The 27,605-nt window shown below is 34.8% G+C and overlaps 1 protein-coding gene across 3 annotated transcripts; it reads right to left on the bottom strand.

Moving 5' to 3' along the window:
* Positions 1-2,956: 2,956 nt before the first annotated feature.
* LOC100266167 (kinesin-like protein KIN-UB) lies at positions 2,957-20,871 on the bottom strand. Of its 3 annotated transcripts, XM_002273716.5 has the most exons (19): positions 20,587-20,870; positions 18,964-19,064; positions 18,685-18,807; positions 16,750-16,935; positions 16,341-16,562; positions 16,035-16,188; positions 13,174-13,323; positions 12,779-12,867; positions 11,784-11,987; positions 11,432-11,527; positions 6,672-6,806; positions 6,443-6,574; positions 5,914-6,052; positions 5,743-5,835; positions 5,151-5,276; positions 4,898-5,023; positions 4,197-4,340; positions 3,500-3,628; positions 2,957-3,411 (listed from the first exon to the last, which is right to left on the bottom strand). In XM_002273716.5, the coding sequence occupies exons 1-19, from the start codon at positions 20,762-20,764 to the stop codon at positions 3,251-3,253; spliced, it is 2,688 nt and encodes an 895-aa protein (XP_002273752.2). In that variant the 5' UTR covers positions 20,765-20,870; the 3' UTR covers positions 2,957-3,250. The 3 variants fall into 3 exon arrangements, with proteins under 3 accessions (XP_002273752.2, XP_059599282.1, XP_019081287.1); XM_059743299.1 differs by having other exon boundaries at positions 2,957-3,628; positions 20,587-20,871; XM_019225742.2 differs by lacking the exons at positions 2,957-3,411; positions 3,500-3,628; positions 4,197-4,340 and adding an exon at positions 4,380-4,789 and having other exon boundaries at positions 20,587-20,871.
* Positions 20,872-27,605: the final 6,734 nt, after the last annotated feature.

Raw genomic sequence — 27,605 nt, 5'->3', positions numbered from 1 at the left:
GGCCAACCATTTTTTAGGGGTCTCTCTCTTTCTTAATCGTGTGTGAAAAAAGTTTCAAATTCTGGTACATGATCCAAACTCTTGAAGAAAAAAACTTAGAAAAAGAACTTAAATTATACATTTCCATTGGATGGATTTGAACTTTTTAGCAGTTTCCTTAGTATTCACTCATTGAAACTACAAACATAACTCAAAAAACCAATCTTTTTTTTTTCTTTCTTTCTTCCAACGGCCATCATAATAAGCAGACAGCCCTCTTCACTTCACACACTCTCAGACATTATTGTTGTTATTATTATCTGTCAAAAGGCTAATGAAATCAAAGCAGGTTCATTCAATTTAGTGACTGTTTTTTCAAGATGAGTGGGGGAGGAGAGAGAGGTGGCAAAACCTGTACTTCATGCAAATGGGTGATGGATTGGGAGGTATGGGCATAGGGTTTTCTTGCTACCTTGTTTTCTTTTTATTTTATTTTATTTTTTGAATGTTTTAGGGTTTTATTATTATGGGAGAGCAGACATGAGCATTGGGTACTGGCTTACACGTGCGCTGCTCTGAACAAGCTCCTTTTCGAGGCAAACAATACTTGCATATAAAGGCAACAACCAAGACAAACAGACAGAGCTCAAGCGTTAAATGTACTCTCTCTCTCTCTCTCTCTCTCGCTTTCTATCTCTTTCCGGGGTTAGAGAAGTAAAGGGTTGGAGATGACTGACAAAGTGAGGTAAGTTATATAGAAATCATTTTGTCTGGATTCAGGATTCATCTCCTCTAGCTACCTCAAAACCCTAGCAACCTCTGCTGCTCTGCACTCAACTCCACTCCAATACCTAATTTCTGAACTTCTTTTCCTCTGACTTGTGTTCTTACATGGTTTTTATACTCGTCCATATCATCTCTGGTTGGTTTTGGAGATCATTCTTGATGAATATTAGCAGGAAACTTCTCTACTTTTCTAGGGTTTGCTCAGACTTCTTTTGTTCTTTACCCCTCTCCTCCTTAAAAAGTGCTCAATTCTTGCCTAGGATAGCTAAATTAAGTTGGAAAGTTCTGAAATGGAAGTTACAGTCTATTCCTAATTAATTAAACACACCAACTTATATGGTTTCAGCTCTAAATTCGTTGTTTTTTTCCTATGCCCATCTTTTCATTCTTAAATTCATCTTTTTCCTAGAAAATCTTAGGACTTCTGTCATCCTATGATCCAATGTTATTGATTTGATTGCAGTCCAATAATTTCATACACATCTAGCCAGACATGTGGGCTTTTACTGTTTGTGATTGCAAACTTGAAATGGAAAAGGTTTTCATCCTAAAACAATATTATTAGTATCCATGACTTAGATATGGTAGTCCACCATGGTTGTAATTATTGAGCAGACAGTCTCCTGTGCTTGAGATAATTTTGTTTTGGCAGGTTTTGAATTTTTGCATGACTCCTTTCTAGTCCATCATCATGAACACCACTCAAAAAAAAATTTTTGAACTTCAATCCTAGTGATTATGGGTGTATAAAATATTAAGATTCCAATCTTTTGCTTCCTTTTCCTTGTGGAAAAGAGCTGCCAAACTCATCACTTTTAAAGCTCAGTGCCCCCTCCATCCCATTGCATTCTAGTTTTGAACCAGTATTTCAAAATCGAAAACCAGGTTCTTTCACTTTCTTTGTCATGAGTGATTCAAGCTAGTAATTGTACGAGTCCTTGATCAGAATTTTCATGCCCTCATTCTTCATGGAACTGGCCCTTTAATTCAGTTTATTGGCTTCATGCATTGGTTTTTAATCAATTTTCATGTTTCATACGATATACTCATGATCTTATCCCCCAAGAAAAGGCCCATAATTCACATCCAGACTTTGATGAGGGTGTGTTTAGCATATGGAAATAAGAATGGGTGTGTTTAGTATATGGAAATAGAATGCGAAAGAGGATGAATAATAGTTAGAGTAAAATTTAGTTTCGTTTTTAAATGAGTTTTTTATTCATATTTTTATTCTAAAGTACGATACAAAAATATTAATGAATAAGAATGAATTGATCTCTCTTATCTTAAAATAACACCGTATGATCATACAAAGGAAAAAATTTCTAGTACTATATATACGAGCAATGGTTTTTTGTAATCATATAGATACGTTTACAAAATAATATCAAAGATGATGTACGATTCTATTCATACGTATGAATTTCTGTTAATTATATAAAAGGTTTTTTAAACTGTTCATGTTAAGCTTTTATACCGATAATCCTAATTTTTTTTTAAAAAAAAAAAAGAAAAAATCAGATGATAAGACATGCTACGAACATTGGAGTCCAACGAAAAAGGAAAGGGCATCTTCCTACTCTTTAAACTGGAACAACGCACACTTATTGGTTGGTTCTTTGATTTTAGTGGCATTCAATTAATTGATAATTTCCAAAAGCCCCGCCACCCGGAGAAAATCTGAGAAGGAAAACAAGGAAAGTGGTGGGTGGAGAGGGGGCATGAACAATGTGCCCTACTTATTATTTTCTTCCATCTTTTTCTCCACTATAATACTACAATAATCTGGGATGTGAGGCCACATCAAAGCTGGCCCTACTTGAATTATATACACACACACGCCTAAGCCTTCAACTTGGTTCCTAATTTCCATCTTAATTATTATGCCTTTTTGAAGCTTCATTAGGTGGAATCCATAGAAACACTGGTGTGACGATTTCCTTTTCTTAACTGCATTGTGCTTCACATGGCAATATTAATTTGGAAACACATGTTGGTCATGTAAAATGTCATCCACAAGATAATCATATGTTAAAAGCGGGTATGATTTCTTCAAAAGAAATGGACTCGTTGTTTGGATGTCTCCCAAATTAAACACGTCTCCAGAGAATATCACATCAGCCTTTTGATTTTTTCAGTATTAGTTTTCCAACCAAATTTAATGCATTCATGGTGTTACGCATTGTCCATCTTTTTGATAAAAGAATGATAAATTTCATTGCTTTAATAAATCAATTTATACAAAAATGATACTAAGAAAGCTGAATAGGGGTTGAAGAATACATGGGACTGACTGATGATATTCGTTCAGCTACAAGACGAAGGAATTTCAAACCCAAGCGCTGCGTCCTTTACACAAAACTTCCAAGAGGAATCCAGCCGATCAAATGATCAACGCCCCCTTGATTCGACAAAAATTTTGATTGATGTTTACCGCCTGCTGGAGACTGGAGAAATGATTCAAGGAAACCCATCAAGGATTGGATTAAAACTCTATTCGTAACCTGCGTAGTTCAGATCGGAAGGTGGGGCTGGAAGTTAGAGTCCGATGAGCAAGATTTCTAATATCCTCCCGAGAACAGTCCCGTGAGATACGCACTAGCTCCCAGAGGGCACCCCCACTGATCATGTCCTTTGCATTCACTTCTGCAGATTAAAAGATTCAAAGTTGTCTTCAGGAACATGTTGCCAGAAAATTTAGGCTTTCTCAGCAGGAAGGTTGAGGTCCACTTACCATGTTGAGCCAAGTGGCAGAGTGCAAGCTCGATGTGGCGTCTTATTGGTGATGCTTCATTGTTGGCATTTTGTACAATCCATTGCAGTGCACCATCTTCTATCAGAAAAGATCTTCCAGTTTTTGTCCCTGTAGAAAGGGGTAGCAAATTAGTGGCTGGACCACAAAGATGTGACACCTATTTTGACATAAATGGTTCTCTCTCAAGATGTATACATGTATACTTTTGATGCAGTTGGGATACATGAACCAATGATCCTTTTTGGTAAAGATGTAATATTTTAATTAATATGATGCAAATATTATGAACAAGCGCCAAAGAAATAGTGTATCAAAGGCACACAGGAAGTAGTGCATCGAAGGCAGACAGGAAGTAACATAAAAAAGAGAGTCAAGGAACAACCAAGGCGGATTACAAGCACAAAAGTGCAGTTCAAATATATTATTATAGTAATGTGTTTAATTAAAATTGCAGAAACAAACACTTTCAAATTAAATATCCTAGATTAATAGTATTCAATGACACAGTGTAACTGAATGCTGATGAATTCATGAAACCATTCATTATATTTGGATCAAAAACCAACCCATTTACCAAGCAGTCCTAAAATGATAATTATAAAGCATGCATCAACATGCCAAGTTGCTTCAACACTCAAATACCCAATATAAATATTTATTTGAAAGAGATGCTTACCTTGACTAGATGCTCGAGACTCGCATTTTGCAAAGTTCGCAATTCCACGTGCAACTTGAGAGAGAACATCTGGATGCCCACATCTCACTGTTCCTAGCAAAGCCTTGATACCACCTTCAGACCTCAGCTTCATCTGTAGCTTATCTGGAAAAGGTCAAGTGCTTTACATTAAGCCTTGATACAAAGTGTCATTGAATTAAGAGACTAACATCCATGACAAGAATCATAAAGACCGAATTCTAACTGGTCTTGCTCTGAACTTGAAAAACAGGCCCAGAGGCAAAAAGACCTAACCAAGAAAATCCTAATGGATTCTTTCAAACTCTGTTGCTTTTGCTTAAAAGCTTCAGGAAGTAAACTAAGAATAAGTTTTCAGTGAACAAAAATCTAGGAAAATGAAAATAGTGAAATATATTTAGTAAAGTAGCGATTATGCACTGGGATTTTAGCTAAAAATTTGAAGACATCGGAGAAAGCAATCAATCATTATAAACTGATTATCTAATAATGCTGAGGACATTATCTTCTCATTTAATGCAACTTAACTTTATTCTGTTTAACATATTCCACATCCTGTTGGACATCAAAGAATCCTTTCCGGTTCATTCAACACAAATAGCAACCTCCTCAGCAGCTTGATAATATGAGTAACAGAAAAATGACAATGAAACAGAGAAAGCAAAGTAGAGAATGCAGCATACCATTGCCACATAGATTAGCAATGGCCCCAGCAACCATGCGTAGAGTTTGAGGATCCTCAGCCTCAGCTGCCGTCATTGACAACAAACTAATTCCCCCTTCAACCATAATGAGTTCCTGATTGGCTTCTGCTAGGTCAGAAAAAGAAGTCACCACACAAAAATGATATTTATACTGGACACAAGATTGGATCCCAGAATAGAAAGAGAGGAATCCTAGGCCCTTCAAAGATTGATAATACCCACGAGTATTTACCATTCATTGCAAGATTGGCAATTGCACCTGCTGCTACCCTGCGTACAGTTTCATCCTCAAACCTTCTAAGAAGCATCAGCAAGGAAGAGAGACCACCAGCTTCTACAATCTTTTCCTGATTGGCTTCTGCATATCACATGGCATGCACAACACCATTCTCAGAAAATGTTAAAAAAATAGTAGGCAATAGTTAGCCAAGCAATATTCCTTCCTAATATTCATGAACTTGATTGAAAGCTGGACCATGACTTCATAGAAGAAACCAAACATATACAGCCAATGAACCACTAAGACTTAAAAGAGTTATTTTTCTATTTGAATTGATCACAGTTCAACTGACATTACAGGCTACATGCATAGATTGGTTTTAATATAAGCATTATCATCCATAAAGTCAATGTTTTATACAGCTCTTTCAGCTCCCTAAAATATGATTGCCCTCAGTGTTTTCAACATACCACCACCACCAACAAGAACAAAAACGATACAAGCATATGAAGATGATCAAGATTTTGCTTGCAATACAGCAAGAAATACACAGTATGAAGGAGCAGATATCTAATCATAATCTCTCAAGGAAAGAATTAACTACCTTCAGCTGCTAGGTTCGCCACAACTTTTACAGCATGAATCCGTACATTAGCATCTTCTGACTCAAGCAGTGACAAGACCTTTTGCAATCCAACTGTCAGATTTATGGAGAGGAAAACTATGAGCAATGAATAGTATAAGTAAAATTAGTTCATGCAGAACATTTTAGTACCTTGTTCAGAGAGTGTTGCAATCGATGCCCTCTGTCCATTTCCTGCATCTTTAAGGTGCAAATGCCCAACTTGAGACATAAGAGAATCAAGACCGGTAAAAGCATTTCCAGATCCTCCTCTCTCAAGACATCTTCTCATCTGTGAACACAAAATGAAAGTTAAATAGGGTTAACCTTTGCAAGTGTATTTATGCTTGTCTGGTGGGGCCTAAGAAGGGAAAGGTATAGTTGAACTCATGCCTATTTAAGTACTAGTAGTCTAGAAGGGAGAGGTACTGTTGACACCTCAAATAACTAAGAAAAGAAAGAAATTGTAGGAGGGAAAGCAAGAGTCTGGGTAAATATAGGTGTCCTTTCCTGATATCTGCTCACATTTTTTGTCCTAGTTATTATGACTAACCTAACCCTAGATTTTTATTGGCCACTTTTCAGCCTGTGGTAAAAGAATGTGAAGTATCAGAAGCTCAAATACCATTTCAAAAGATACCATAGATTGTATGAATAACAAATAGAACTTGAAAAAAAATACCCGATCAGCTTCAAATGTTAATTGCAACAGCTGACTTTGTAGTATTGTTATTTCTTCTTCAAGCTTCTTTTTTTTGTGAGCTTCATCCTCAAGACTTTTGCGGAGCTTTAGAATCTCTGAATTTCCACCTGCCTAGTGCACCCAAAGAATCCTTATATACCACCTATTCTAAAAATTTTTTAAAAAATGTGGATACAAATATACTTCATAATTCATGTCAAAACAATACCTCTGGCTGTGTAAATTGCCCTAACCGATTCTTAAGATAGTCAACCTCCTCTTCAGCAGCTTTTCTTAGATGAATTTCATTTTGAAGCAACTTTTTTACCTCTGCAAGTTCCTCAGCACCAGACACCCCAGGGCCCTGCATACAGGAAGAAAAGAAATTTGGTCATTCTAGGAAATAGGCTAATTAGTAAATGGTTAAAAATTAAAATTTGAAGAATCATGGATGGTATCAATGTAATTAGAACATAAATATTTACAAATGAATGAATTACTGACAGCATATCAGTCATCATGATAGCATCCACCCATCATGATGTTATTGTACTACATAATACGGCATAATTATTGTGAGACAAGTTTGAACAGAGCTGATACACAATTGGACCTTCCAACCAATTCAAGACAACTAGATCAAGAACTATGAAGCATAGGATCATCAAGCACCAATAGCACATGAAGAAAAAGAGAGATGGAGGGAATAAAAGATGCTAAATTCTTTTCTTTAAGGCCTGATACCATGTAGAAGAAGAGAGATGGAAGGAATAAAAGGTATAAAATTATTTTCCTTAATTTTCAACCTGTAAAGAGACCCACATATATACAAAAATTCCTAGCACCAAAAATTAGGAACTTTTCTAATCTAATTACACCAGATGCCTTTGATTACAGGATTGCCTAATTCTCTTCTCAATTACAAAATCATGGTTTTCCTAATTTCATTCTTCCACAGCTCACACCATATATGTCTCTCTTAAAAGACTTGGGAAGAATCGGTTTGGTTATTTTTGTATGATTGTCTACTTTTAGTAATCTTGAGAACAAACTTTCCATTAATTACAATTTAAATGAAGAATGTTTGAGGAATTCCTTTCAAATTTTATTTACATTCCTACCCCTCCCCTCCCCTCCCCCAACCCCAACAAAAAGAAAAAAAAAATCCAAAACGCAAACCAATTTCCACCATCCTGAGTTGTTATTGAGCATCGTGAAACCAAGATTTCTAAGAAAGTCATCAAAGTTTTCTGGTGTCCTACCTTTGCATAGTCTCAATCCACAATGGGAGGCTCCACACTGCCCTAAGCCTCATAGATGCAGTGGAAGTAAGAGATGATGTCCGTCCCATAGCAAATCTATATCCATTACAGATGCAACTCCATACCAACACCTTGCTCCTATTTAATTAATTAATTAACAGTAAGTGATTTCATAACCTGAGCTTTAGTTCTCTATTAACTGTGACCAAACACATGTATTATAATTTCAATTATGAACCATCTTTATTTTAAAGCTTCAAGTTTATTACAAGGGTCTCAATCTAATACAGATTAGAGAATTGGTTGTGGGAAAAAAAAAGACCTTTTCTTATAGCCAAATAGAATTTCATATAGAAGGCATCTATCAAAGTAGGGCACACCCCAAAGTAAACATCAGGTATTCAACAGGCACCAAAGAACACAACCCTTTATAAAACATCAACCCTATAATCTTTCATCCATAATTTAGGCTATCCATAAAGTCCAATGATGCACTATTAGCCACCATTAGCAGGATCCTAAACCACTCCAAAAGAGATATAATGAGGGTCTCCTTCAACTTTTGATTTGATTTCTTTTCCTCATCAAAAGTTTGGTCATTATGCCCTCTAAATGCACCAAAATTAAGCATTGGAGAGCCATTTGCCAAATATTCCTCTTCCACTTATCCAAGCCTCAGATCTTCCAACCCAACAAAAGCTCCCTATCTGACTATGGAAAAACCACTACAACCTGAAAATATTCAGCAACATTATCCAATGCTATCTGATCCTAGTGCAGCAAATCAAAATAAGACTTTCTAATTCACTTTCTGTAAAGCTTGCACTTATTCATCATTGACCACCTTTCCCTCATGAGAAGGCTTATGGTTAAAATTTCCCCCCCACACAACCTCCCACATAAATAAATAAAAAGTTCCCATAGGAGCACTAATTCCCCACACCTCATGAGCAGAGAATGCAATTGTCTCCTCAGTACACAAGGAATCATAAAAGAATCACTTTAAAACTCCCTTTTTTGTCCATCCACCATAAGTTGTCCAGAAACTGACCTACTTCATTTCCTAATCCTGAAAATGCCTTCTGAACCACAAGGCACCATTCCAAAAGGAGGCCTTCTTGTGTCCTAAACAGGCAAAGCGAGGGCTATCCTTTCAAGGATAGGCTTTAAGGCCCAATCAAACTTAGTTAAATAGAATTTCATGCTCTACACCCAAGCCCTAATAGAGGTCTGGTCTGCAGTGAGCCTTTGTGTTAAGTTGGGTCAGGCTTCACCCTTTATCATGCAACTATCAAAGTCAAAGCGCATACCCTGGGCACCCTAATTTAATCAACTGGTTTCTCTTGTCATCAGCTCTGATCCGCTCAAGGGGAAAGAAGACAAAACAAACTTTTTTTTAAACATCAATGTCTCTCTCTCTCTGTTAGGATGAAAATCATAAGCTGTTGCATAGGGCTTCTCATTTCTGTAAAGCTAGGCAGAAAAGCTGAAATCTCTACTCTCAATATTTTATATTCTCTGAACGACCTTTCTGTCACATATTGGCTTCGTCAAACTCAATTTCATTGCCCTATCAGAGTGAAAGTCAACTTACCATGCATAACTCATTTTGGGAAACAAAAGAATTCCCAAGTTCAGAATGATGACCACCTCTATTCTTCTCCACTTCCCACATGTCTGCTACTCTAGCATCACTGGAAGAGGAAAGGCTAAACAGAATAGGGAAGGCATCTTTCAAAGGTTGATCCACAATTCCAGTTATCCTCTCAGAAATTAGTCCTCATCCCATTCTTGACCATAATAGAAGTTCTGGAACTGAACTATTCCCACCCCTTTTTAATATCTTTTCACAACCCTACATCATAAGCCCATTTTACTTCTTACATGCACCAACCCCCTTCCACCTCTCTGACTTTACCACGGATAATCCTCCTGCACAAACCGTTGCACTCATGAGCATATTTCCACAGCCACTTGCCTAGAAGCCTTATTCAAATAATCCAAATTTCTAATTCCCAACCTTCCATACTTTGTGTCCTACAAACTGTTGCCCAATTCACAAGATGGATTTTTCTTCCTTCATGATTTCCCCACAAAAACTCTCTTTGGCTTTCTTGAGTCTACTCTTCAACTTTTTGTGAATCACAAATGAAGACATATTAGATATAAGGCTTACCCAACATGTAACCTTTAGTTCCACCTTCCTTTTTTATATTTAATTTCTTTATGAACAAAAGTTAATATCATAAAGAGATTCCCATATTAGAATTTTCAAACTAATTTCAGAGTTGATCAAACATACAACACATTTGCAGTCCCTGCTTCAGAAGTTACAAAGAAAACTGAGAAAGTCCCTCTTCCATATGAATTCCCTGATCCTCCCTTAAGAAGAGAGATACAAGTTTCTCCTTTAAGTTCTTCTTTTTGTTCCAACAGAAAATATTTCCATGGATTTTCTGGAGAAATAAATAAATAGACAAGAGCAAGGAGAAATTCTCTGAAATATAACTGAACAAACATTTCCTCAAGCCTCATGGTAAAATATAAAGGCACACGGTCCCAGGATTTTTTTTCTGATGCTAGTTGAATGCCCCGGATTACCCAGCACTAGTTGTGGGGAGAGTTTGAAGGGCTTAGCCATGAAAGGTTCTTCAGTTATCAGTAAAAAAAAAAAGAGGATGGGGGCGGGGGGGGGGAGGGTGTAAAATACCCATCAAGATAAATGGAGGCTTAAAGAAAAATCATTTTCCCAAGAACACCTTATGATCGAAGGGAGAGCTGTATCATATATGAATAAAGGAGATGATAAAAGATGAGCAATTATTGAAGCTTGAGATACTAGTGATTAGAGAAGTAACAACTGCCTTATATATGATAAGAAGGTCTATCCAAAGAACAAATGAGTCCAACTAATCTATAATTATAGACAGGTATATGAATATATTGGACTTCACCAATGTCATACAGTTTCATGTCCAAATGGCATTAATAAACAACCATTACAATAGTACCTGATATGGGAATTAACAAGACTCTGCATAACAATAGCGCAAGAAGCATGTTTCTATTATTGTAAACAAGTAGCATTGCGATATTAGCATCAACAAAGTATGTTATCTCATTGGCTTCCATTAGAATCAAAACAATGAGGAACAGCCACTGTGGATTTCATACATTTTCTGTTGAATAATCAACAATCAGCCATGCAAAAATCCATAAAACTATTCTAATGACGACCATAAGCCAGGAGCTTAACCAGATGGGCACTAAGTGTTGCTGCATGATTAATCTCAAGATATTATAGAGCCTATAGTTTTAGTACCGTGCTACCAAGAAAGAAATAGAATACATGAAAAGTGGGGCCTAAAGACATGAACGCAAGTGTCACATGTTGAAATGGCTATGGGGTGCTCAAAGTAGAAAAATACACAAAATAATGCTACAACTGTGTCGGAAATTTGCTTCATTAGAAATGCTACAACTAGCAGTGGTCACTAGAACAAACAAAGCAGGACTTGTCTTGACACATTAATGCATCATTCATTATCCATAATGAGGAAGAGAGGTAAAAGAAAAAACATTAGACATTCTTCCACAGATATCGGATGCAAGCTAAAGTGCACATATTTGTATGTTTACCAAACAGTTCTGATACATAATTAACAAGCATGTCATTCCAAAAGGTCCAACCAGAACTTGTACCAAAAGATAGCTACACAGAAAATACCTCTCCATTACACCACTTCTTTTGATTTGTCACTAATTTTTCCTCCAGCTGCTTAACTGATTCCATGTACTCCATCTGGCATTTCAATCTCTCTTTCTACAGAAAAAAATGTGAATCTTGAAAATTGGATATTAGCAAGAAAAATATTAAGCAAAAAACTAAGAATAAAAGCATCTAACAGAACAAGTAAAAGATGTAAGAGCTTCCTTCTCCATCAGTAATTACACCCTCAGCTCTGACATTGTTTGATGCATAAGTATTACAACAAATTCAAGATTAAGGAATAAACCAGTTCAAAGTTAGTGGAATCAATTTTATAGTCTGTAGGCAAGATATAACAGCTCAAACCAACCTCCAATGCATCCGCATAGTTCCTTTCGACCTCAGAGACACGCTTTTGTGCTTCTAATGTTATTCTTTCAACTTCCTCCTCAAAAGCTTTTTGTTGTCTTTCATTTTCTGCAATGAGTTTGTCCAGTTGTATGTCAAGCCTTCTAGACAAACTTTTATAGTCAAATTCTTCCTTTATTTTCAACATATTCTCCACCTTCATAGCCTGAGGGAGATAAAGGAGCAACACACTCATTAATTGTGCAGACATTTTCCACCTTCTAAACAAAATTAGTATCAGGATCCACTCATTACTAAAAGGTTTCAACAAACACACACACATTCGAAATAACTCAAGTTACATGGTTAAAAGACCAATGGAGTATCAAGATAGATGCCAATATATGGTGACAAACAAATTCAACCTGAAAAGAAAAGTTTTGAAGGCACATTCGACATTTTCCACCTTCTAAACAAAATTAGTATCAGTATCCGCTCATTACTAAGAGGTTTCAACAATAAACAAGCACACAAACACATGCACATTTGAAATAACTCAAGTTACATGGTTAAAAGACCAATGGAGTATCAAGATAGATGCCGATATATGATGACAAACAAATTCAATCTGAAAAGAAAAGTTTTGAAGGCACATTCAACATTTTCCACCTTCTAAACAAAATTAGTATCAGTATCCACTCACTACTAAGAGGTTTCAACAAAGTTTTAAACAAGCACAAAAGCACACGCAAATTCGAAATAACTCAAGTTACATGGTTAAAAGACCAATGGAGTATCAAGATAGATGCCAATATATGGTGACAAACAAATTCAACCTGAAAAGAAAAGTTTTGAAGGCCCATAGAATAAACAACTACCAAATATGAGCTACAGAAAAATCTATATTCATTAATAGCAGGAAATGTATGGGTGGCATGAGATCAGGAGTTTGTAAGCATCAGAAACAATCGATAGTTTGTAGATTCAATTTTAAGCCTCTTGAACAAAAGAACTCACCCTCTGTCCAAACAATATGGTACTTGCAGTCTCTCCTCTATGGCGTGGAGACGGGCCAATAGTCACGATTAATGAAGTTCTTGCCGTGCCTGTTATATGATAGAGATGAATGGGCAAAACACAGAAAATCCAAACAATGATGATGGCATTAGCTTCAAGACTTGGAAAAAATACGTTCAAGGAACTTCGTAGAGAATAAAGAAAAAGATAAGATTGACACTTAGTTCAGGAAGTCTCAAGTGTTAATATTTAAAGAAAACATTGAATCAATAGATCAGTAGATAAATGATTCAATGTGCATGTTAGAATAGTAACTAACATCTCATTGAACTGCCTTCACCAAGTCAAGTTAAAACCTGAGCACAAATGAACTTAAGCAATGAAAAGTGTCTCACCTCCAAATGAATCTCTAAGTAACCTTGTAAGTTTAGAATCACGAACCGGTACATGAGCACTGTTCTCTGCTAGTGCATTTATGCATTTCCCTAATGCACTCAGTGAAAGATTGATAGATTTTGCTTCTTCTAACGTGTGTCCCTCACTTCCTGCCAGAAAATAAAAGTGAGAAAATATCACCACATAAAGCCTTCATACAACCCTACACCTTTAGGCGGGAGAATTGGCATATAAAGATGATGACTAAATTAAGATTCTGGATGAAAAAAATTTTTACACCTGCAATTACAGTTCCATTTATCCACTTTGCAAATCAGGGGGCAGGGGGTTATTCAACCGGTAAGATGATTTTGATTAGCAAAACAGGCCTATGCAGGAGATTGTTTGCTGAATTATCATATAACCATATGCCAACAATACAAACATGAGTTACAACTTACTAACTTAGAAAAAATTATGCTCATATCTTAGTGGAGCTGGTTTTGTAGTGTTGATGCCTAATCCTATCGCCTGTATATCATGGGCCGCTATTTTAGCACCCTCTTTTTAATATAATTACTTTACTTATTAAAAAAAAATGCCTAATCCTATCGCCAAACCTAGGTGATCATTGAAAAGGCTTTGTAAGTTGTCAAGAAAATTCATGCAGGAATTTTGAGAAATTTATCAACCACAAGAAACAAGGTGGATCCCCTCTTTCAAATATTTGAAAGATAAACAAGGGAACCTCTCTAAGGACTGATATGATCATGGAGATATTTGTTAACTCATAAAACGTATCGTGTATTGTTTTTCTATTTTTTTGTATCATGTATCATAGGTTTTCTTTATATAGTAAAACATAAACAAAAAAATGCATATGTGTGCATATATTTGGAAGCATGAAATATAGAGTAATTTTTTTTTTCTTGATAGGCCAAGAAAGATGTGTTTAATATAATAACAAAAAGGCACACTAAAGTACACAAGACGTATACAAAAGGCACCTAAAAGAAAGGCCTCAAAAGAGAAGCCACCAAAAACCACCCCCACTCTCAATGAGACCCCACCCAATCTATAAAATCGATCAAAAGCATGAAGTCTTCTCTTTTGCACATGCTAACCCAAGTTGAGAGATTGCAAAGTAACCAAAGTTTTAACTTTTGGTCAAGACTTGTCCTTGTTTTCAAATGCTCTTCGATTTCATTCCCGCTAACTTGTTCAAAAGTTGCAAAGAGGAGCGATTCTCCACACTTTCTTTCTTTTCCCTCCTACAAAGGAGTCATGCCAACTTAACATAGTTTTTTTCACAAAAAAGGGGATTGCCCAAACCAAACCGAATAAGGAGAACAACAAATTCCATAGAATCCTTGCCTTGATACAATGAATTAGAATATGACCAATAGATTCCCCCTCAAATTTACAAAGAAAACATCTATTTGCTTTGGACGGGACCCACGGATTTCAAATGATGTCTATTGTAAAGGGGATTAACCTCCCAAGTTCCAAGACCCAATAGAAAGATTTAACTGAAAACACCCTTTCTAACATGAAATATAAAGTAATATATAACCAATTTCGTATAAGATAGTAGGATTTTTAAGAGTTAATATATCATATCATATGAAAACATTGAATATTGGAGTTTTGAAAAGTTCAATTTAATAAAATGAGTTTAATATATAAGTTTATCCCAAAATCCACAAAAATAAACTTTTTAAATTTTGAGATATGATTTGTTAGTTTATGCATTGTTAATATATATGTCTTTATGTGTCATCTCCAAAGTTCCAACCTTTCATGTTTGTCATTATTCATTCTCTATCAAAAAATAAACTAAAAACTAATATATTGTGTAAGTGTGTTTAATCAGCAATCACCATCATTTTCAATGGCGATATTCAAACCATTCAAATGATTATATGAAAAAAATTTAATATTCATTTTTTTTAAGCAAATAATGTGAATATGTCAAAGAGCGCCAAGAGGACAGTGCATAATTGTATACAGTACATATACAATGAGTGCCTAAAAGCGCAACCAAAAAGAGAGAACATAAAAAACAACTCCCTCTCTAAGCAAAAACCCAACCAATTTACAAAATCAAATATTTATTGTAAGAATAAATTTACTTAACTTCCAATATGGCCTTTGAAACAAAATCAAAATTTCTTATGTAGGATTATTTTACCTCTCTCTTCCTTTTATGATCAATTTCTGACCTTTATGCACATTCTAAACTATTAATATAATAATTCTTTTGATTTTTCTTAAAAATTATGAAAAATTGGTGAAGGTGTAATTATCGTTGTATCATGTATCGTACCATATATCGTATATGTATCATAAGCTGTGCTTAAGATACAAATTGTGTTATGTCTCTATTTCTGTAAAAAAAAAAAAAAAAAAAAATGTATAGCTGCCATTGCATCGCATACTGTAAGGTTTTAAAAACCATAATTAAGGGTAATTCTTTTCTCACTTGATCAAGAATACAAAACACTCAGAAGGGTAAAGCTTTAGGATCATCTTGTCACTGTAACTGACTTATAGCATGGAATTTTTATTGCACTGGGAAACATGCAAGACCCTCACTGAAAAAGAAAAGGCACGAAGCACATTGTCCACTCGGTTGTTGAAAAAAACCACTAAGATATTCAGGAATTTTGAAATCCCCGTGGTATTAAATTTCTAAAAAATAAATCAATCCTAATATAACCAAGGCATTAAAAGCACTACTATCAAATATTGTTCCTAGAAATAATAGGAACATGTCCCCTACACACAACATGCTTGTGTGAAGATGCAACTCTAGAATAACCAATCTATGAGAAAAACGATTAAAACTAAGTAATAAATAAGCTTGTAAAGATGGATGGACCTGACTTCTGAATACGCTCTGAACCTGCGAGATCCACCACAACTAGCTTGCCCTTCCGAACAAGGGGCTTAAAAGGTTTGACCAAGTGAGAGGAGTTGTCATCTTCACTTGAAAGTGCAGCTTCTCTTCCCATGACAGACCTCTTAACATTAACCTGCAGAAGAGGGGTTAAATCTATCAAATATTCCATTTGACTAATGTACCACAATATATAGAACTACAATCAAGATATCATGAAATGTTGAATCATGGAATATGTGGAGAGGGAGGGAAGAGAGAGAGTAAATGGATAGCTAACTCATTCACCATTAGAAGAGCATGACTGCGAGAGGATTCAGTATTCAACTTGGTATTGGCAGCGATCCTATGAGTTTCCCCTATACGTAGTAGCTCCATAAAACTCTGCTGGTCCCTAACTTCTACAACAGTTGCCCCTGGCAGTGAGACATCACCAGTTCTTGGATCTTCTACAATGGGAATATTATCATTTGCTGGATCAAGGAGGTCTTGGATGGTTTCCATATAAAGCTGCATATATTGATAACAAGGAGTGTTAGAGAATTTCTGAAGATGGAAAAGGCCTAGATTGATATAAATAGAGTCAATACTCTAAAATTCAAAATAAAAAATTATTACTGAAAGGCAACAACAAGAGCTAATGAAACGAGTGAAAATAATACAACAACAATGAGCTCTAAAACAAGTATCCAACAACCTGCAAATATGAAACCGATACAGAATCAGTCTCTGGAGAGAGATCTGCTAGAATGTCCTCCATTGAACGGACCATTATTCCACGAGCAGAAGTATCTTCCTCTCCCAGTCGTCCAAGAGTAAAAGTTTTTCCTGTACCAGTCTGACCATAAGCCATCACTGTCCCATTGTAACCATCCAGAACACTCTACAAAAAAAAAATAAGGCACATCAATAGCTTGTTGCATAAAGCTCCTTGCATGATAGGAAAAAAATATAACATTGGTTTAAAGTTATATCTACAGGCAACTTCAACATCAAATCATTCACATATTAAATAGTAACATAGCAAAATGTCTCCAAAAAGGTACCTATAATAAAACAATTATGAAAAATTGAAGAGCATATAGCCATCTGTGGTAAGCACATTTTGCCTTCTAAAAGAGGTCCAGTGTTTGAACCTGCAAGATTTTGTTTTTATTTCTCTCCTCCTCCAACCCAACATGGATCTCACCTAACCACAACGAGAGGCATCCAAAACAGAGCAAGAAAACATAAACAATAATTGATAAAACACCACCAGAGAATAAAAATTTTTTTTTTTCCAACTTGAACATTTTCCTTTTTTGGTAGGAAAGCTGCTACACTACACGATGCATGGGACTAGCAAATTCAAGACCATTCTCATTGATCCAATTATCTATGGTTGTCAATGGGACTTTCCACTCACCTGCAAAGCAACTAATGGCCCCAAGGTACCCCACACATTGTCTTCATGGTGATTTACAGGACTTCCATGGTTTGAAAGTTGAAACAGTTTCCAGAACAAGTTCGTCAAATTTGTCTTGGCGGGTGGCTATGCATACTCTAAAAAGGATCTCTCCGAATATTCAATGTTCCACCAAGCTCATAACAGGGTCTCATCATTCACACAACATTCAATGGAAGAGAACATGATGATATCAATCATTTGAATCTCAATTGTCAGGAGGGTTTGCATCTCAGTTAATCAAGGAAATTGCAACAAATTACACTGAGGTGATAAGACAGCGTCTCCAAGTGCAGTAAGCCTAATGCTTTCAGTGTATGCTAAAATTTGGACTTAAATTCATAAGGAGCTCCAAAGATGCCAAAACACTCCTGATTTACCAAACTAATTGGTCATATACTCATATTACATATAGTGATAATTTCCTTTAATTGTTCCCATGTATAATTTATTTTATTTGCAATTATACATATTTTTTATTTTCACAGCCTATTCATTAACAATGAGTTCCATTACTGGTACCAAGTTATTGTGATTCTATCAATACTTTTATAAATGCACTAATAGACATGTAGGATAGTTTCTTTCTTGTTAAAATATAAAGATAAACTTAATTAAAGATCCTATGAAGGGAAAAACCATGTGCAATTTGAGATGATCCTAGGTATAATCAAGATAAACATACATAAGAATCATTTTTTTAATAACTAAATAAATACCTTGTGTGATTGACATTATTGATGCACCAATTCCCAATGGCTCTCCAAACAATGTCAAGTCTAGATCATCTAGCTTGGAAATAGTTTCTTTGGCAACAAACGAAGTTTAACCTATATAATATTCTCTCCATTAAAGTTTGCATAACATTCTCCATTATAAGAACCAGATGAGATAATGTATTTGTGGAGGGTTAGGAAGTACCACCCCCTCTATGTCCCCACCTCAATATAGAATGTTAGAACAATAACTCTAGAGAGTGAAAATCAAACATAGGCTTCAATAAATAACGATAGTCACATATTCCTCAAGCAGCAAAGTAATATGTGATTCTTTGAAGGTTGGAATAGATTAGGAATCAAATTAAGATTGTGCTGAAAATATCAATTGTATACGCATATAGGCTCTGTCCAGGAAACCAATCAATTAAAAAACCTGTACAAGTTAAGAAATAAACTAAATATAACATACCTCCACAACAGGCTTAGCAACAACTTCATAAACACGCTTCTGTGATGCAAACTCTGTGAGAACCTCATCAAATTCATAGGTGTCTGAATCCCAATTGTTTTTTCGAAGTTTCAACCTCTTAAGCTGAGGTAGAACAAAACCCACATGAATTATGGAATGAATACTAGTTACAAGCCACCACAAAAACCCAAGAAACCTCTAAGCAAGGCATGGAAGTTCAATTTTGGAAATTGACATGCAGAGACTACAAAAATGTAAAGGCAGGGGAGTTGACAACACCTCTGGCTGCAATTCTACACAATCAGCAAAATCTGCATCTGCCACCAACTCCTCTGCATTTCGGGGCCGCAATCTGACTGCTACTCGAACTCTGCCCGGAACTGTCCAGAAACAGAAAACAACAGGAATAACAACACAAATTCCTATTTGGAGTTGGGCAAAAAACAAGCAATAAGTAGAGAATTTGATGTAGCAATAAAGCAATATCATGAACAAGATAATTGACAGCAATTTAGCATTGGAAAAAAAACAATAAAATATTTTTAGGCCTAAAATATAGCATGGAGATCAGGAAAGATGATCAAGATTGCTAATTTACAAACAGAAAGTGGACAAACCTTATAGGTATACAGCCTAGGAAACTATTGGAACCCAATTGGAAGGAACCAAAACAGAGTAAAGCATACAACAAGGATAACAACAACAATGATGATGATGATGATGGTGATCTCAAATTCCTTAGTGCTCGTGTGGGGGGGTTGGAAACATGAATATTTAGTCTCATTATCAAAAGGCATGTATTGATTTAAGAAAGAGATTTTGAATCTCCTTTTGCATGCCAATTTTAGCCTCTTGTTATGATGCCTTCAGCAAGAATTCACAACTTTGAAGCAGCTTCTTCATTAGTTTTCCTTGAAAATTCCTGAATCACTCTTATTACATAACCTCAACTCCATTAAACATTATCCCCATGCAGTCCACTTTTAACATATTTGTTGATCTAAAATCTTGCCCCAAAAAAAATGGTTTAGCCCAAGCAAAACTTGTAGTTCTAGCATTGCCATGTCCTCTGTTTGGTTGCCAAAACATTGATAAAAATACTGGAAGACAAATTTTCAATTTTTATGTTATTTCCAAACATCAGGCCAAATGGTACAATTAGGCTTCTTCTTTCTTTTTCTTTTTTCTTTTTTCTTTTTTATGGAGCTCGGAGGAATCAGAATAAATAGTCAAAGTTCAGTGGGTTTGTTCACTCGGATTACCAAATAATTGAAGTTCCAAGATTCCCGACATTAATTCTCAATCCAACATCATTTCAGCAAGCAAAAGGTATTCAACCAAATTTCAACAACCTGTATGCAAAATGTTCACACTTCTTACTACAACTGTTTTCTTGCCTAAGTGAATAAATCAAAATAACAAGTCGCCAATGTCGCATTTCCAAATCAAACCTGTCAAAGGGTTTCAAATTGATTCAAAAATATTATGTGAATATTCTTGATTATAGCATATATGTGCCTGTAAACCAGCAACACTGGTGTTGATTAAACTCATTTCGACTAAACTTTCCTTTTTTTCAAGGTCTACTTCAATGTAGTTCATGGAAATTGATCGCAATTCCATAACTATCCCATTAGGATCCCATGAAGTAAAGGAAGAAGATACTAGATCACACTGTGGGATCAGCATAAACATGAACTATGGCAAGGAAAAAAAGAGAGCCTAACAGCCTGTGACTCCTTTTGCAATAACAGACAAATCAAATTCCTGTAAATGGACCAAAACGTAAGGTCAAACCAATCGATCCTAATTTTCGAATTTTTGCATTAGCTTCCAAGTTGTGTGTCGTTGCTTTTTGCATCAACGCAACGAACAGCAAAGATCGTTTGGCACGGAACTTACCTCCTCCGTCGTCCTTAAGACTTCCAGAAGCGGCGCCGAGAGAAGTGGAACTGCTCCGGCGAAGACCAGATCCCGGAGCGGCTACCGGCGGATGCTTCGATTTGAAGGAAGAGGATTTGAAGTTCGAGGCTGCAGGGGCACCTTTATGCACGCCGTTTCTGTATGCACCTGAAGCCATGCCTTTTTCGCCGTCTTCTTCTTCAAATGGCCTCCGCCATTAAAACACTGAAAAAATTGCAGAAGAGAGTGTAGAGAGAAAGTTGAATGAAATGTAGAAAAAGAAAGTAGCGAAAGTATTAAGAGATGTACTGAAAGAAATAAGAGATACGACATCCAGTATCTACTGAGTTTTTACGGTGACAGACAAACCAAATACTGACACAACAACACCAAAGGAATTTACCAGAAATTTGAGTGCAAAATTTCATCTGTTTCGGGAAGTGTGATTTGTTGTTATGAAAGGAAGAAATGACAGACGGTGATGATAGATGGACTCGCGAGACTGAGTTGATTACGGCGGGGCCCACACAGCGTTCTTCGGAGTGCGAGAGGAGGGAAGAGACAGAGATGGTCGCAGGGTTCTGGGTCCCGAGCAATTCAAAAATATTACCATCACTCGACTGTGATGATTTGTCAGCGTCTCCATCGTTGATCTGAAAGAAAATCGAGCACCGGGGTCTCGTTGAAGGCTATGATTTCGTGGTTTTATTCAAGATCAACGGTGATGAAGTTGGCTGTGATGTAAGTGCCGGCTGTGACGACTGTTTTCCTAGCTCCAAGGAAAAACTACTGTGTGTAGACCGCCCTCGTGGGCAACTTCAATTACGCCGACCGGTCGGGTGGGTGCGCTAGTGGGGCCCCTGAAAAGACTAAAATACCCCTCCATTCACCCCGACCAACCATCCAAAAACCGTGCATCCGTGCTCTCTTCTGGTAAATTCGGACCGATTGATATTATCTTACTTGCGTAAAAAGTTTAACCAATATTTTCATTTAAAAATAATTAGATTAAATTCTTATTTGCTTCGCTTCCAAATTTGGGCAGATATATGTGCATTAAAAATCAAGGCACATAATACAAGATCAATTATGGTTCTAGTTATAGCATCATCGATGAAAACAAAATCGACTAATTGATTGAATTTAGAATGAATGTGAACCACTAATAAAAGAAATTGGAAAATAAATTATACCATCCATTCAATTTTATTCTTTTCAGCTATAGTTTTGTTATATCATCTGACTATAGGTAACAGAATCAGTCATAGAAAATATCGAATGGAAAATAAAATGTACCCTATTTAATCACTTTCATACCTTTGGGAAAGTTTAAAACCTTTTCAAGTTTAATAAGAACGAGACTTAATGAGTTAAGTTAAATTTAAGTTAAAACATATTATTTAATTTTAACTTTAGATATTAAGGTTGTTTAATAAATTTAACTTAAAATTTATTCAAAAATATTAATTTGACATATTTATCCCCATAAATTATAACTGTAGTAAAAAAGTTAAATAACAATGGAGGTCGTAGAGTGATAAAAAAGATTGTAGAGTTACTTATGAAAAATTTGGATAACAAGGTAAATTGGATTTAAAAATAAGTTAATTATTTTTATTTATTATTTATAGTTATTTTTCATTTTAAGTTATACCATTAAGTTATTTTACTAATTATATTTAATTTACTCAATGACTTATGTAGGACCTCAGGCGCTTCCAACTCTCCTAAAAGTAATTGCTGTCAATAAAGGCGCATACCCTAACCTTATAGTGCATTCATTAAAGCGTCTATTATATTCGAACACAAGGAGAGTTGATAGAAGCGACCAATCCTTCGATTTGCCAACAATCTCCCTCCCAACAACACCCCTGGGGTTTAAACCCGTGACCTCAGCTCTGATTCCACTTGTAGGACCTTGGGCGCTTCCAACTCTTCTAAAAACAATTGATAGCAGAGTTAAGTTTATTGTTTAAGACTTAACCGTCTAAAAGGTAATGGTTAATCCATCAAGCTCATCTCACATTAAAAGTTTTTCAACCACCCAACCTTCATTCTTTAGCGGAATCGATTATTCCTATTGGAAAACAAAAATGACTTGGTTTTTAAAATTTATTAATCCTGATATATGGGATGTCATTGAAGATGGTCCCCACATTCCTTTAAAATTAAAAAATGGAATTATGGTTCCAAAACCTAAGCAAAAATGTGATGACCTTGATAAAAATAAAGTTTAATTAAATGTCAAAGCCATTTATATCTTACATTGTGTTATTGATAGAAATGAATTTAATTATGTTTGACAATGTAAGTCAACTAAAGAAATTTGGTGAGTGTTAAAAAATACTTATGAGGGAAGCAACCAAGTTAAAAAGTCTAGAGGCAACATTCTTGTGCATGATTGTGAATTATTTTTTATGAAGGATTTTTAATCTATTGTTTAGATGTTTTCTATGTTCATGGTGATTGTGAATGAACTTGAAGCCTTGGGAAATACCTACATTTAAGTAGAGAAAGTTATGAAGATCTTAAGGTCTCTACCAAATAAATGGGAAACAAGAGTGACGACTATTTAAAAAGCAAATGATCTCACCAAACTCCCACTTGAAGAGTTCATTAGGTCACTTATGACCCAATTGAACAATCATCAAATAGTTAAAGAAAATGAGAAAAGTATAACATTTAAGGCCTCAACAAACGATGATGAAAATGAAGAAAGTGAAAATGAAGACCTTGATCTCATCACCAAGTAATTCATGAAGTCCATCAAGCTTGAGAAAATCAAGGAAATAAGAAAATCTCATTTAAGAGAAGAATCTTCAAGTTTCAAAAAGAATAAGAAAGTCATGGTGACAACATGAAGTGAAAGTGATGAAGACTCCATGGAAGAAGAATGCACAAATGAGGATGCCAATTAACATGTGTTTCATGGCTTTGGAGGAACATGAAAATGAGGTAAATTATAATTCTAACTATAATGAGTTTCAAGATATACTTCAAGAATTATATTGTGATCTTGAAAAACTTGGGTTCAAAAATATCTCTCTCAAGAAAAAAATTTATTGTCTTCAAAATGAGTTTAAGGAAAAACTTGAAAATATTGAGAAGACAATAATCTATTTTGAAAAGGAAAATGGGAAGTTGAAAAAGAAAAATGAATGGTTAATATTCTCTCTACAAAAGTTCTCAAACAGTTAAAAAAACTTTTGATATGATTTTGGCAAGTCAAAAATGCATTTTTGATTAAAAAAAAGAGGCTAGGCTACAAGCCTTTCAAAAATAAAAAATATTTTAAGTATTTTGTAAATGAAGTCTCTAGTTTTTCACATTCAACTATTTGTAATCTTTGTGGAAGAAAATGTCACATTACTGATAGTTGTCCCTTGAGAAAATCTCCTCATGTTCTTCACAACTCTAAATTATTTTGGATTTCAAAAGGAAAAAAAAAACCTCTTAGGACCCAAAAAGATATAGGTATTAAAAGTTATTGAATTTGTTTTGTAGGGATCCATGCAAAAAATAAGGATATGTTTATCTTGGAAAGAATGCTTTGATAATATTGGTAATGATATCCCTTCTAAAGTTTAATTTGCAATATCATTTTATCATTTTCCTAACACTTGGTTTAATTTTTGTTAATAATATAACTTTTGGTATAACATTGATAAAATTGGTATAATTGTTAAACCAAGGTTTTGATTAAAAATAAGATTTTTTTATATTTAGGTAAAATTAAATGATCATATGCTTGCATGCTCTAATAGTGTTATCCAATGCATGTTATATATTTTTAAATGCATATGTTCTCTCAAATATCTTTTCAAATCATGCTTTAAATTGAGAATGCTCCAAGGTTGAACAATTTTTTTATTTGGAAAATGTTCTTAAATGAAAAAGAGGAAGATTCATTTCCATGAGAAATTACATTAGGCTTATTGTTTATTTTTAACTTTTGATATTATACGATTCCTCTTATATGCTTTATTGAGACTTTTTGTTGATGACAAAAAAAATGGAGAAGTAATGGTAGGTTGCTAACTTGGGAAGAAATGTTAATATTTGTGAAACCAAGGTTTGGTTAATCTTGATTTTGATGATAATAAAACAAGGTTTAGAACTAATGATCATATTTCAAGTGTGATTAGGCAAGACGATTTCCAAAGTGGCAATCACAAAGACAAATCATGTCAATGAGAAATCATGAAGTAGAAGACCACCTCAAAGAAAAGAGTTTTTCAAGACCCAAATTTCATAAGATCTCTTTGTAAGGTTGTTGGTGCACTAGGACTTTCATACATTTCATTCTTTATTTATTTACAAAATCATCCAAGAGTAATATTGTTTTAAATATCTTAAGAATTGGATGATTTCATGTTTTCAACTAAAATCTTGTGTTAAATGATTTTCAAACTTGTGTTAAAAGGTTTTAAGTTGAAAAATGTTGGGTGTTGAGCTAAAAAATGGCTTAACTGGTTCAACCGGTCGATCGGTTGTGCTCGTCCAGTCGAGGACTGGTTGAAGGAGGCCAAAAAGTTTATCTCTCTCCCAGTGGCCTTCTCTTCCCGCTCAAGGTTGAACCTCAATCTGTTGAGGTTCGGTTAAGGTCCGATCGAGGTCTGGTTAAGGTTCGGTTGAGGTCCGATTGAGGCCCAACGGCCACTTGCCAAGCATTAAATGCTAACGGCTAGTCAATCGGTCGACTCCTAACTCGATCGATCGAACCCCCAACAGCTAGTTTGGTTTTTTTCTTCTATAAAAAAGCTCCAATCTTCATTGTTTCATGAGCTTAACCTTCCCAAATCTTTCTTGATTATATTTGAGCTTTGGAAGAGTATTTTTTAGTGCACCGTTATTTCAAAACTTGCATATCTTTAGTGCACCATTCAATCCTAGTTTTTCTTGTATCATTCGAGCTTAAAGTTCTTGTACTAGGATTTTTGAGAGATCATTCATTTGTAAATCTTTGAGAGGAAGTTGTGGGGTATCACTTGAGGGGTTGTTCAAGAGTGGGATATCTCTTGAGAAGTGTAAAGGGTGCTTGGAGCCAAAAGTCCAAGAGGGTGAATTGGAACCATAATCCAATTGTATTGCTTGAAGGTTTGGTTTGGAAGCCTTGAATTAGTGGAACCTCAAGCTCGGGATTGAAGCTATAGGAGAGTGGATGTAGGCCGGGTTGCGCCGAACCACTATAAACTCGTGTTTGCATTCTCTCTTCCCTACTCTTTAATTTATATGCAATTGTTTATATATTGATTATTATATATTTGCATATAATTGTCTTTTGCATTCACTTGTTTATATTTGCGAAAAGAGACCATCACTCTATTCACCCCCCCTCTAAAGTGATTACCATAGGTTGGATTAGTTTCAAATTCCTAACAATATTGTTTTAGCAATCCTATCAATATCAATGTTATATGCTTTATTGGTCATAATTGTTTACATCATATTTAATAATAATATATTGTCAGTTGTTAAATTGCTCTTTATATTATTTATGTTTGATTATATCATTTTGAGCATTCTTAATATACTATTTGAAGTTTCTAAACTTAAATATTTTTTATAATTCAAATGAGCACATATTAAGGGGGAGTTTTTTAGCAACTTTGGTTTTGTCATCATAAAAAAATGGGAGATTGTGAAATCAATGTTTGGTTAATCTCGGTTTTGATGATAACAAAACAAGGTTTGAAACTAATGATTATATTTCAAGTGTGATTTGACAATAAGATTTCTAAAGTGACAATCATAAAGACAAAATTAAGCCAAAGAGAAATAAATAAGAAGACTTCAAAGAGAAGTGTTTTCTAATACTTAAGCTTTATAAGATTTCTTTGTAAGGTTGTTGGTGCATTAGGTTTTTCATGTTTTACATTATTAATTTATGCACAAAAATCATTTAAAAGTAATTTTGTTTTAAATCCTTTAAAATTGGATGATTTTATGTTCTCAACTAAAACCTTATGTCAAATGTTTTCCAAGCTTATTTAAAAGGTTTTAAGTTAAAAATGATAATTGTTGAGCCAAAAACGGCTCAACTGGTTGAACTGAATGAAGAATTGGTCAACTTATTCAACTCAACCAGTCCAATGGTGCAAAAACCTTATCTCTCTTCCATGTTAAAAGAACTTATAAAATATGAATTTAACAAAAAAAAAAAACACTCGTTAGGATTTTAGTTAGATTAACCTAAGGTAATCAACATAAAAGAAGGATTGAATAAGACGATAGTCTCTTTTTGCAAATTTAAATTATGTGAATAAAATAAATAATTATATGCAGATATATAATAAATTAAAAATAATTGCATATAAAATAAAGAGAAAATGTAAATACTCATTTTTATAGAGGTTCGGTGCAATCCAACTTACATTTACTCTCTTCAAACTCTTAACCAAATGAGAGTTTCACTATTCTATTCTAACTTAAGCCTTTAAGTTTTACCATTAGATTATATCTCCCATCAATCCTTTTAAACTTATAGCTTCAAACATCCTTTGCAATCTGCAAACACATATATCACCCTTGAACAATCCCTCAAGTGATACCCTTATACGAATCTCTAATTGATATCTTATACTTAGATTTTTCTCTCTAAAAAATATATAATAAATAATAAGAAATATTTTTGCAAAATCATAGTATAAAATTTAATCTTAAATAATATAAGATAAATTAGGTTGAATATATGTTATTGAAAGATAGGGAGAATATTAAAGTGAGTCACATGTGTTACATATTTTAACTTTAATGACAAAAATAGGAGACACCAAAGGCCCAAGATTAATAGGAATAACTTTTATTTTAATACTTTTGACCACCATTTCACATTATCTTAACATAAAGTAAGAATGTGGATTGTAATCCACCACGTGACATGGTGAGGTTGCCTTGTTAAGACATCTTGTTTTATAGGAATATTGTTGGCCAATTCCAATTTTCAATTATTTAAATTTAGACCCAATTATGAAGAACCAACATTTAATTTTGAAATTATTCAAAATGTTCATTTCATT

Source organism: Vitis vinifera, chromosome 15 (genome assembly GCF_030704535.1).
Source record: "Vitis vinifera cultivar Pinot Noir 40024 chromosome 15, ASM3070453v1".
In the NCBI taxonomy this organism is placed as follows: Eukaryota; Viridiplantae; Streptophyta; class Magnoliopsida; order Vitales; family Vitaceae; genus Vitis; species Vitis vinifera.
The sequence above is the reverse complement of the archived record's forward strand: the minus strand, read 5'-3'. Positions and strand labels throughout refer to the sequence as shown.

Bases quoted from the DNA above. Each gene is read 5' to 3' on its own strand.
- LOC100266167 (XM_059743299.1), bottom strand. From the start codon at position 20,764: ATGGCTTCAGGTGCATACAGAAACGGCGTGCATAAAGGTGCCCCTGCA. The intron at 6,807-11,431 runs GTATTTTCTGTG...TCCTGTATGCAG, and splicing joins AGAAGTGGTGTAATGGAGAG to GGCCCTGGGGTGTCTGGTGC. The intron at 6,053-6,442 runs GTATTTTTTTTC...TTGTGTTCACAG, and splicing joins TAACATTTGAAGCTGATCGG to ATGAGAAGATGTCTTGAGAG.